This window comes from Elgaria multicarinata, chromosome 1, assembly GCF_023053635.1.
Source record: "Elgaria multicarinata webbii isolate HBS135686 ecotype San Diego chromosome 1, rElgMul1.1.pri, whole genome shotgun sequence".
In the NCBI taxonomy this organism is placed as follows: domain Eukaryota; kingdom Metazoa; phylum Chordata; class Lepidosauria; order Squamata; family Anguidae; genus Elgaria; species Elgaria multicarinata.
The window spans coordinates 68876155-68889053 of NC_086171.1; the positions used below are offsets into that span (position 1 = coordinate 68876155).

At 37.8% G+C, this 12899-nt stretch overlaps 1 protein-coding gene across 5 annotated transcripts in view; it reads right to left on the bottom strand.

Annotated features, from left to right (window-relative positions):
- The window catches only part of BBS9 (Bardet-Biedl syndrome 9), a 315221-nt gene that overhangs the window by 159991 nt on the left and 142331 nt on the right, over positions 1-12899 (bottom strand). For 4 of the 5 annotated variants that reach the window (XM_063129782.1, XM_063129769.1, XM_063129775.1 and 1 more), the window contains exon 20: positions 8384-8606. In XM_063129782.1, the coding sequence (XP_062985852.1) occupies positions 8384-8606 (223 nt within the window). Of the gene's footprint in view, positions 1-2242; positions 2309-8383; positions 8607-12899 lie in introns of those variants that run through there. The other variant, XM_063129799.1, reaches the window with a different exon arrangement.

Genomic DNA, 12899 nt, shown 5'->3' on the forward strand with positions numbered 1-12899 from the left:
TTGATAGATGCAATGGAGCAAAGGAGTGTTTTCTCATCAAGCAAATAGATGTCTTTTCACCATACAGGAGGCTTATTCATCTTGTTAACCCTTTCAACATTTTACCTGGGGGAATATAAATATGTAGGGGACGTAACAAATTAGAGGAGGGTTGGGGACATGTGGCCCTCCAGATGAACTACAACACCTATCATCCCTCATCATTGATTATGCTGGTTAAGGATCATGGGAGTGCAGTCTATATCATCATCTGGAGGGCCACATGCTCCTCAGCCCTGAGCTAGAGGAAATGAAATATTAAACTACTACAATTGCAGTAACTAGTACATATAGACTGAAACGCAGCACTTGAGCTAATGAAGGTCAGTGCTAGACTTGGTGATGGATTAAGGCTTGGAGGTTTCTTGTAATACTATATATGATACCTGTAAAAATATAAATTTGCTTGAACTAGAAATCCTATGAAGCAAACTAAGATATAGGACCCGGGGAGCAATCCGTAAACATTGTGAAGTCTGTTACTCATGAACAGGCCACACTAGCAATTTCCACCTCCAAACTATGGGCATACATGACACTATCTCTGTATATTGACTGCATACAGAGAGCATGGCAGGGCTAGAATTGTGCAAGCACAATACAGCACTTTTGTGGTTCTTGTCTTTATTCACAAAGCATGTCATTTACATAACTTCAACTAGCTCTTCTTAAAACTCTTTGAAGATAGAAATGATTTTTCTCACAACAAGGTTTTGTTGTTTTTTTAAAACCCATCCATCATGGAATTCACATTGAGAAGGATCTCACATGTATGTCATTCACTGGCTATCCCATGTTTTTCAATTCTTGAAGATCAGGTTTTGCATCTTCATAAAACCAGTTCTTAGTGGCTCTCATTAAGACATGGTGAGAGGAAAGTCTCTATCTGTATAAGAACATAAGAAGAGCCATGCTGGATCAGACCAAGGGTCTATCTAGTCCAGCACTATGTTCACACACTGGCCAACCAGCTATCTGTCAGGGACCAACAAAGCATGACACGGTGCAACAGCACCCTCCCACCCATGTTCCCCAGCAACTAGTGCACACAGGCTTACTGCCTCAGTTACTGGAGGTAGCACATAACCATCAGGGCTAGTAGCCATTGATAGCCTTCGCCTCCAGGAATTTTTCCAACACCCTTTTAAAGTCATCCAAATTGGTGGCCATCACTACGTCTTGTGGTAGTGAATTCCATAATTTAACTATGCACTGGGTAAAGAAGTATTTCCTTTTATTTGTCCTGAATCTCCCACCAATCAGCTTCATGGGATGACCCCAGGTTCTAGTATTTTGAGAGAGGGAGAAAAATGTCTCCCTATCCACATTCTCCACACCATGCATAATTTTGTACACCTCTAGAATGTCTCCCCTTAGCCTCCTTTTTTCCAAGCTAAACAATCCCAGCTGTTGTAACCTTCCCCCATAGGGGAGATGCTCCAGGCCTTTAATCATTTTAGTTGCCCTTTTCTGCACTTTTTCCAGCTGTATAATATCTTTTTTTAGGTGTGGTGACCAAAACTGTACACAGCATTCTAAATGTCATCGCACCATCGATTTGTATAAAGGCAGTATGTTACTGGCAGTTTTATTCTCAGTTCTTTTATAATGCCTAACATGGAGTTGGCCTTCTTTACAGCTGCCACACACTGGGTTGACATTTTCAATGAGCTGTCCACCACAACCCCTCCCCTTCATTTCTCATATAAAATTACACTATAAGCTCTTTGAGGGCAAGAAACATATGCTTTAATAAAATGAAGTGCTTGGTGCTCACTGTATTTAGATGGCATTAAAAACGACCATGACTTTTACTAATCCTACACTAATATCTACAAAACAAAATCTGGAATAAGGTTTGCAATTACTTTAACAAGCAACAAGACACCCAGCAGAGTTTTGCAGAATATATTCTAATGTTTCTGCCCCAAACGTGTGTTGAAAGATATACACCAAGTTCAACACCAGTAATCATAACACTAAATTTCAACTCCTTGGCCATATTTAGTGCAGGAGTGCAATTGGACAGGAATTGCGTCATCTTTCTGTGTCTGGGTTTTAATATCTGTCCATTAAAAATAAAACATTTTATAAAGCCTCAAAGCAAACACTATCAACTTACAGCCGAATTTGCCAAGCTCATGCAGAACTTCCATCCATTTCATTAGTATTTTGTAGGAAAGATGTTGATTGATAGTGCAACCAGAAAATCTAAGCTAAAGTTTTTACTATGCCACTGAAGCTCTGGAAATATTGTAAGAACAAAGTTCTGAAATGGAAAAAAATCAGTATCTTAAAAAAAAATGTTTGTAGTCTGACCCACAAATTCTAAAATTAATTCATGTTAGTTCTATTACAAGTGAGTGGTCAGTACACAATATAGAAACAGGGCAGTATCGGATGTGGCACAGCCATGTAAATAACATTGGGCTAGCATAAATGTGTGATGCATTTTCCAGGGAAACACATGGTACCTGCAAGCACTATTGACATTGCACTAGAGAAAGTTTATACTAGCACTACATCATTTAGCTTAGCGGTAGCATTGCATTGGTTATTGCCCACAGATCTAGTCTGCTATAAAAGAATAAATAAAATAAAATGTTCTTGAGTGCTTTGGATAATATAAAAGCCTGAATTGGACATCTAGCCAGCGTGTAAATTGAATTCAGCATTATTGTCTCTTATGTATTGTAATCCTATATAACTGAAAGTCAGTCTGAATGTTAAACTTGAACCTGAGTGTGTGTGTGGTTTAAATCTCACCTCAGCTATTAATTCAATGAGTAGCACTCACATCCATTCCCACATTGAAACTGAAAATAATAGTGCCCTGCTACTGCAAAAGAAGCAAGGTTATTGAAAGAGGAAATAAGTGTGAAGCATTCTGTAAATTAATCATGCTATACAATAGATAGTTAACACATGAATGTCTAATTCTTGTTACCCCAATTCCTGTTTTATTTAGTGGGATAGCTGAAACTATAAAAAAAACCCTGCAATAAAAGAGCTAATAACTATAAAAGCAATTCTATTAATCACAAGAAACCAGGATGCTTAATACAAAATCATGTTTTAATGACAGAGGAATCAAGGTAAAACGATTGCTAAATAAGATGTCATTGTCCAAAGGATTCAATGTGACTTTGTAAATGAATTATTGCTCTATTCAACAGGATGTTAATCTAATATATTTCCATTAAAGTCTCACTTATAAACATCCATATACTAGCTATCAATGAATTGGTTTTAAATGGCAGACCTCAAAAGTGCATTCAAATGTGTCTCTTTTAGGATATAAAATCGAAGATATTTTTTTAAAAAAGTTCCAATTCTCTCTGGGTCTTTTTTTGAGAATGTAGCAATAGTGAAAAGGTTTGTGTATACTACTCACTGGATAATGTTTCAGGGGGAAAAACCACCTCTATGTTCTTAGAAGCTGCAAGAAACAATTTATAATGGAAATTTCATAAGCTTGGTGAGTTGGTAGTCATTGTTATAATATGCATCACAAGGTGATAACTGAACTTATACTCTGTTTTATAAACATATTAGGACATTGCATTTTCCCTCTATTGTTTTAAGTATCCTTCCTTTCTCTTTTCTGATTTTTGGGGTAATCATTTATCAACTATACAACTGAATCAGAGAAATAAAACTAAGAATGCTTCATGAAACATCCCAAATATTTTTTACAGATCATGGGGATAGGAGAAGGGGATACTTTACCCAGGCACAAAGCGGGGTAGAGGGTGGCATGTCCTGGGCTACAAGTCCATAACTATGAGGGGGAAAACTAAAGTTGAATTGTCAATCATAGTTGAAGATGTCTATGCAGTCTTTTTTCTCAGTACCTATGTGAGGTGTCTATATCATGTAAGATTTGCTGGAGCCAATCAAAAGCAGTATCAGAACAGAACAATGAACTGCTGGCCCAGGCCCTCATCTAGAACAGAGAAAGAGAGCACACTTGTACAGGAAGTTCTAAGACTTGTAGTCTGGAAGATAGAGAGAAGTTTGCCACCCTTGATCTCAAGAACTATGTCCCAGAGTTCCTTAGCTCCTATGTCTGGGCTATGTTGGATGTCACTCCAAAGGGGAGTGACATCTGGCTGGCAGCAGGAGAGAGTGACAACCATCATAATAACCAGGGACATTAAGATCCTACAGCTAGTGAGAGCCAGTGCTGCTGATAGGGTTTAGGATAGATTCCAAAACACATACAGTATGAGTAAATAAGTTAGATTTCTGGCCTCCAGTGCATAGATGAATTGACACTAGATCACATGGGCAGGTAACAGTATATAAAAGATATTTATCATGCACCGATTCATATTCATATCATACTGTCATGTCTGGCTATAAATACAAATGAGACAGTTAGAAATATGAGACACTTAAACAAAGGGTTTTAAAAAGAAGTTGAAGGAACTCCAAATCAATCCTGAAATTTCTTAAAACAGGTAAAGTGTTTTATGGGGGAGGGTAAGGCGGCCCATATTACAAGTCGGTACTGAACTCAGGGGAATTATGTTTGGGCACTGCATATGAATCCACCTTCACAAGTTTTTAGTCATATTTAGCATTTCAATTAAGCAGTTTGAAAAATGTAACACACTCATGGAAATAAATTCTCTTCAGACTACCTGAAAACCTTGGGAATCTCTCTGACTATAGCTTTGCAAAAAGCAGGTATCAGAAAGTGGAGAGTTCTAGAAGCTGCCATATACTGTACACATATCACAAAATACAAAAGAAAACCAAAAAGAAAATTCTACTAAGAAAACCTACAGAATTCATTCACTGTACTTAAGCTCACTAAAAAAAGTTTTGCCCACCCACTAGGAGTCACTGGGGTGGTCTAAACCACGTTTCAGTGGAACCTCTACAGCCCTGACCCATACTAACGATTGGCAGAGTTCCTCAAACCCCTTTACTTCCTTCCTAAGCCAGCTGTTTAACATGCTGCCAAAGGCAACACAGTATAAAACACACACTGATGTGACTTACCGATCTTTATCATCACATTCACAGAATGGTTACTGAACATCTTTCACCCATCTCTCAATAATTATATTGACTGGTCTTCGAAATTTCAAGAACTGCAGTTGTAAAAGCTCTGTTTGAAGGCTACTGTCAGCATGACTAAGAAAACTGAATGGAATTGACCAAAGACTATAATGGAAACTTTCTTTTGCACTCTATATATTTCATTAAAAGGCACACAACTACTATTAACAATTTCCCTTAACTACATTCATACTGCTTCACATATATAGAATCTTAAAAAATAATATCAACATTAGCTAAACACACTTTAACAGGAGAGGACAACCACGTTTGAGATGACAAGGATTGGGATCCAATAGTTGCTTAGGCTCATGTAAGGGACTTGAATTAGCCCCATGAAATTATTGGTTGTTATTTAAAAAGAAAAAACTTTAAAAAGCTGACCTTCTTGCATACCATATCATAAACTTCTTTTGAAACTCTCTTCAGTTTCAAAGAATGTTTAGTATCTGTTATGAGGAGGAATGGGGATTTTCTGGGAGTAAGAAGTCTAAAACCCTCTTGGGTCCATGGAACTAGTTTCTTAGGATCCTGCGCCGTGTTTTAAGACTGGTTAAACTGATCATGCCTTTTTTCCTGACCTCTGTCAGCTATGTCCAGGTCAGTTTATTTTAGCTTTTCAGTCATCTGAAGAACTGAATACTTAGCTGCCTCTTTACAGGACATAATAGCCATATATTAGGAAAACAGTGCACGATATGGGCAATAAAGTGAAAACATGTAACATTAATCAGGTTCCACAACTATGATGAGTGACTCATAAGGTCATGGCCCTAACCATAATGTGAGAAAAAAGTGACTACATAGCAACTTAGTCAATGTCAGAGTTTGTTTATATTTGCAATGACTGCTAAAGTTACCCAAAAAATTAAAGGCCTATTAAATAAAGTGTGTGTGTGTGCGTGTAATTTTCCCTCTCCACACACACACACAAACAATAAACATGACTCACGAAGTCTTATTCCCCATATGTTCAAATTTCTGAATTTTATATTTACAATAATTGGTATTTTTACAATTAGCTCATTCTGCATTCAGGGTGACTTACAGAATCATAAATATTAATAATCCAATACCAATTAACATGCAACCAGCAATATTAAGCAGGAGGGAGCTAACACACACTATTTCAAATCAAAGGCAATAATAAAAAGATGTACTTTGCATTTTTCTAAAAGAGAGGTGCATTGAGGCACTGTCTTGTGGACCTCTTTCAAAACCCTCAAAGACAATGACTGTAAAGACTCTGTTCCCAGCAACAATTGATCTCCTTCCCTCCAAAGGTCAACACCAGCAACATAATTTGAATCCAGAGGCTAACTTGCAGCCAGTGCAGCAACATACACTGGTTGTGTATGCTCACACCTCCCCACACCCGTTAGGAGACAACCTGTAGCATTCTGCCCTAGCTGCAGTCTCTACAGACTTCAAGGCCGGCCCCACATAGGCCATAGTAGTTAATCCGCAAGGACAAGAGGGATTTAGCTGCTGTATCAAATATAATAGAAAAAAAGGTTCTTCTTGCCACAGCTGTCACTTTGTCTTCAAAAACTTGCACCAGGTCAAGAAGAGAGCCTAGGTTTTGCACCCGGTCAAGCAAGGCAATTGCTTCACCATCTATAAGCAGACTCATACCTCCAAGAGCACCAGGATTTGTCATTAATATTGTTTATTTCATACTTCTGTTTGAGCCTATCTGACACTGGTTCAGCCCAGACAAACAGCTGCTCCTAGTTGCTTAGTTGGAGACACAGAGTTAGGTGTCATCAGCATACTGATTATACAGAACTCCAAATCTCTGTATAAGTTATCTCCATGGCTTCATATGGATATTGAAGAGTATCAGACACATTACCAATCCACATGAACACGTTAACCACTCCAGTGCAACTAACACCTATAAATACCTGTGTAAACAAATGGGTTAGATCGAAGCAGAAACCTCAATAATGTTGGCACGAGGCATACCTCTTGGAGAAGGGCATTCCAAAATTGGCGCACCAGAACAGAGAAGGCTGCACTTCTCCTAATGGTGGAACAAAGAGATGGGTCTCCCCCACCTCAACCCCAGATCTAACAGCATGGGCAGGCTGGAACAGGGAGATGCACTCCTTCAGAAATTTGAATCCCAAGTTCTTTAGGACATTGTAGGTCAACACAAGCACCTTGAATTTTGCCAAGAAATAAATAGGCAACCAATGCAGCTCTTTCAGAATAGATGTTATCTGCTTCCTGGCAGCATCGTGGCAGCCACATTTTGTACCAATTGTAATTTCTGGATTGTTCTCAAGGGCAGACCCATGTAAAGCGCTTTATAATTATCCGAATGAGAGGTTACCAGAGTATGAGTCACTGTGGATAAGCTATCTTTGTCCAGGAATGACCATAGCTGGCGCACCTTGGCCTCTTTGGACTATTTTTGGAGTCTTCTCTGAAAGAAAGGAATGAAACAAACTAAAGGCTGGTCCTATTACTCCAAAACCATGTTCAAGGTTATGGACTGCAATCTTAAAACCTGCTGATGTCTAGAAAAACACACAGGGAATAAACTGCCTATCTTCAGAACAGATCATCTGGACTCCTTACCTTACCACAGTTCCATTAAAATTTGCATATGAGACTATGAATAACCCTTTTCCTCCTGTTCCTATTTGATATGTCCACATATTGTATTAGATAAAGAAAACAACGAAGTTTAAGAGTACATGAAAGAAGAGTTGTGTGAATAGATCTGCTCTCTTCAGGCAGAAAATAGCTTGAAGGCATTTCTCAGCGCTCACTATAAGAAGCTCCAAAATACCAGTTGTGTGCATATACAGAAGTCTTCAAAGAAGAAATTCATATCTCTATGTGCCTTTCAGCTGAACTTAGTGGTTAGCTTGAAGGCAGCACAAAATAATCATCTGGGGTATATTAACTTCTGTATTAGTCTACTTATGCTCTTGAAATATGGCAGGCAGTGATCAAGTTTAGACAAACGTTAGCTCAAAGTGGTTTTATTCTCTAATCCACTTTTTATTGGTTAGAAGAAAAACATAATGGATCATATTTAATGCTATAGCAAAGAAATACATACCATTCTACAAATATTTGGCACCAAAATTCCACTAGCATATTTATTCAGTGGTTACACTGGAATTTCAGAGGGGGAGAGGAAAGTCATTTGTCTTGACTATCATCATTTTAAAAGGAAACGTAAACTTCAAACTTAACCAAAAGTTGCATTCCTTTATTTCTGAACTAGGTACACACACATGTATATCAAATAGCTTACCTGGCAGAATCATAGTTTGTTGAGAGTCAAGGTCTGTATTTAGAGACATACGACCACCTTTGGCCAATCTGTCATAGAGCAAGGTTATGTGTTTCTTCAGCCTAGTAGTATCCTTGGGAATACACAGCTGATTGGAAAGTGTAAGGGCATGGTCTTTAGAACTCTTGGACAAACATGTTTTCAACAAATGGGAGACAGACGCATCTACACTTTCTTCCCAACCCTGCATGAAAAAGAAAAATATTTCTATATTAAAAATTAATTATAAAACTAATTTGCTTTTTAACACTATTAAAAGAACACATTAGCACAACATTAAACAAACAAACAAAACCTAAAGCAAAAGCTTTAGTTCATAATGACACTGAAATGTATTTAAAGGATATACAAGTCTACACATCTGTGTTAAAAGAAAATAAGAAATAAGGAAAATTTAGAAGGAATCTAACAATGAGAAAAAATGACAGTTGAAATTAAATGGATTTTAATTGACAGTTTATTATTTTTAATTATGTTTCTCATACCTGTACAGATAATTTATAAGCAACTCTGTATCATGATTATACAGCCTAAAATCAAATAATCCAAATATTTCACTAAGAAAAAAAAAGGATTTCATTAATTCCTTACTTTCATACATACTCCTATCACATTCATTGTTTGGCTATCTATGTTTCTAGAATATCTGGTTTATATTGATTGCAGAATTAGATAAATTTACACCAATTTCTGTGAAAGATCTGTTGAATCACTTTCCCCTTCCCATAATTTGTTTTTAATAACACCACCCTCATCCTCCACATTCGAACAGTAGTCATAGTAGCTGTTTTCTATTCGTTTGTCAAAAATTGCTGTACAATGGTAACATATATACTACCATCACTTGATGGTCTCTCCTACATGTTCACCATATAGCCCCAACATGTTGTGCATGGGGATAGTTGGATCTCATATCCTATCACATATTTTATATAGCTTGAGAAATATCCTGCCAATATTGTTTAATAGAGTTGGGTTAATTTCCCAGAATTATAACCAATTAAAAATGTTCTTGCGCAGTGATAAATTTAACCCCCATTTGAAATTTTCTCTTTTTTTGGTAGCTGAATTATACATTTCATGGGAGCCTACTCTGCATAAATCCTTGGAACTATTTGATCTTTTAGTTTATCTATATAAAAAAGAGTCATTAAACAAATAATCTACTCTTAAACTGCATCCTTATGTGCATAGAAAGTATAAGTTCAAAAGGTTTTTAGTGTCCCCAAATATCAATAAGAGGTACATGATCTAACCAGTTCTGAGAAGAAAAAAAGCTAGCATTTTTACATGATTATCACCTGGCATAATAGTGTCTAAATTTGGATAAAATACAGCTTTCAGGCCTTATTTTAGCACATAGGCTTTCAGGCCTATGTGCTAAAATAATTTTTCCTTCAGTCCAATAATCCGCTTGTGTAATTAAGGCTGAAATCCTGTGAAGATGGTCAGCAGCCTCTGTATTCAGAGGTTGCTGAGGATCCAATGCAGCGTGGCTGGAGCACGGAAGCAATTTTCACGTCCGCCTTCCATCAACAAGCATAGTTTCCTGGTTAAAAGTTCAGAGCCAGGGCTCTGATCTTGTAGCCAGTAATATGAACAATTCTCTATGGCCCACAAGATGCTCTATAGGGGGTATAGTATTGCTCTCTAAGGCTGAAATTCTATATCCTCTTACCTGGGAAGAACCCAGTTGAGCTCAATGGGATTTATTTCTGAGTAGATATGTCTAGCATTGCACAGTAAATTATTATAGAACTATAGGAGCATAAATGCATCCTAGGGTCAGTTTCATTCCTTCCAGATGATCTTCAACAAAAAGAAATTACCTTTTGAATCTTTCCAAGTTCCTCTTATTGAGAGTGATACAAAGTAAATGCCTTAGAAAACTCTTAGAAGTCCATGTAAGTCCGTAATCAAGGCATAATTGCACATGATGCTAATGACATGGTTAGCAAACATTTTGTAGGGATTAAAAAACGAATATCAGGCACATGAGAGTGTGTGTGTGTGGAGAGAGAGAGAGAGAGAGAGAGAGGAGAATATGAGAATAACTATTGTTTTCATTGCATGCATTTAAGGTTTATTTGAAGTGGCCTAGACTTTTTACATTTCATGATCATTTGAACCCAGTATTTACAATTTCTATACCAATGTGTGTATGTACACAAATCTGCCAACTGAGGGTAACACTTGATATCTCCAATGAAGTGGACTTTGATCTACAAAAGGTTATGCCATAATATCTGTTAGCCTTTAAGGTGGCAAAAACCTCTTTGGTCTTTGTTTAGCTCAAAATGCCAAACCACTGTAGTTTAGCGTGTTGTCTGTATAGGGTCATAGTTGTTTTTTGCTGCTACAGACTAATATGGCTATCTTTCTAAACATTCTTAAACATTCTTCATGAGAACCATAAATTATATTTGATATGGGCTTAGTTTAACAGAAGAACATAAGAAGAGCCATTCTGGATCAGATCAAGGGCCCATCTAGTCCAGGATTCTGTTCACACAGTGGCCAACCACAGTGGCAACAGCACCCTCCTGCCCATGTTCCCCAGCAATTGGGGTACCTAGGCATACTTCCTTTGATACTAGAGGTAGCGTACAAGCATCAGGACTAGTAGCCATTGATAGCCTTATCCATGAATTGATCCAATCCCCTTTTAAAGCCATCCATAGTGGTGCCATCACCACATTTTGAGGAAGTGAATTCCATAGTTGAACTATGTGCTGTGTGAAAAAGTACTTCCTTAATCAGTCCTGAATCTCCCATCAATCAACTTCATGGGATGCCCACAGGTTCTAGTATTATGAGAGAGGGAGAAAAATGTCTCCCTCTCCACTTTCTCTGCACCATGCATAATTTTGTACACTGTATCATGTCTCCCCTTACCTTCCTTTTTTCTAAGCTAAACAATCTCAGCTGTTATAATCTTTCCTAATATGGGAGTTGCTCTGGCTCCTTCATCATTTTAGTTGCCCCGTTGGTGGGCGAGACAGAGTAAAACAATGCACAGAAAAAAATATGACAGAAAAAACTCTTAAGATGCAAGCTGACGCATCATGTCTCTTTTTATTAACAACAATGTAGACAAACATCAGCAGGATAGTTTAACCCAGAAAATATGAAAGTAATTTCATTGAATAAATTTTCTTTGTTCACTTTGCATAATAAATGCTGTATCAATGGGCAATTTGCTTTGGTAATAATGCTAGAGAAAAAGAGCTCAATATGTAAGATTGTAAATATTGGCTTAAATCCAACATTGTGCAAGTAGACTTCCACTTGTTCAATTCCCACCTCAGCTCCCCCACATGCTTTCCAAATCTGATTCGGAGGCTCCCCCAATCCTTCAGAATAGATTTGGGGGGCACACTGTAGGAGGGGTTGCAGGGGGAGGGGGCAATTGTTCTGTTGGCAGATGGTCAGGGAAGGATACAATCCATATTAGTTAACAATATTATGACACATAAGGCAAATACTATTTTTGGGTATGTTTAAAAAGATGTAAACCTAACTGGGTTTCATTGTTCATTGTCTGAACAATACCTTTAATATATATGAACTGAATATTTAAAGTGTCATATATATTTGTGGCTTGTGTATTCCAAAATCTTCCCAGGAAAATATATTAACCTTTCACATGCTATTCATATTTAAGATCATTGCTACATTGCTGAACTGTTTGCTGGCCTTACCGCAGAACTCAGGCTATTACTGTAATCCGCACTGAAAGCTGCATTTGGACAGCCAAATGCTGATCAGAGTAACTTTATAGAAACTGCCTACAACGACTGATCATCTAAAGATAGCTGGCGTTCCAGTCAGAGACTACCATTACAAGACAGCTTTAAAGATAAAGTTTAGATAGGTACATAAATAAGCAGATAAGGAAGATCACAAAGGGATATAAATCTTCTTTTAAAAAACAAAAAAATCACTAATTACTGCAGATGACACCACTTTGATGGCTGAAAGCGAGGAGGAGCTGAGGAGCCTTATGACAAAGGTGAAAGAAGAAAGGGCAAAAGCTGGGTTGCAGCTAAACCTCAAAAAAACCAAGATTATGGCAACCAGCTTGATTGATAACTGGCAAATAGAGGGAGAAAACGTGGAGGCAGTGACAGACTTTGTATTTCTGGGCGCAAAGATTACTGCAGACGCTGACTGCAGCCAGGAAATCAGAAGACGTTTACTTCTTGGGAGGAGAACAATGACAAATCTTGATAAAATAGTTAAGAGCAGAGACACCACACTGACAACAAAGGTCCGCATAGTTAAAGCAATGGTATTCCCCGTAGTAACCTATGGCTGCGAGAGCTGGACCATAAGGAAAGCTGAGCGAAGGAAGATAGATGCTTTTGAACTGTGGTGTTGGAGGAAAATTCTGAGAGTGCCTTGGACTGCAAGAAGATCAAACCAGTCCATACTCCAGGAAATAAAGCCAGACTGCTCACTTGAGGGAATGGTATGA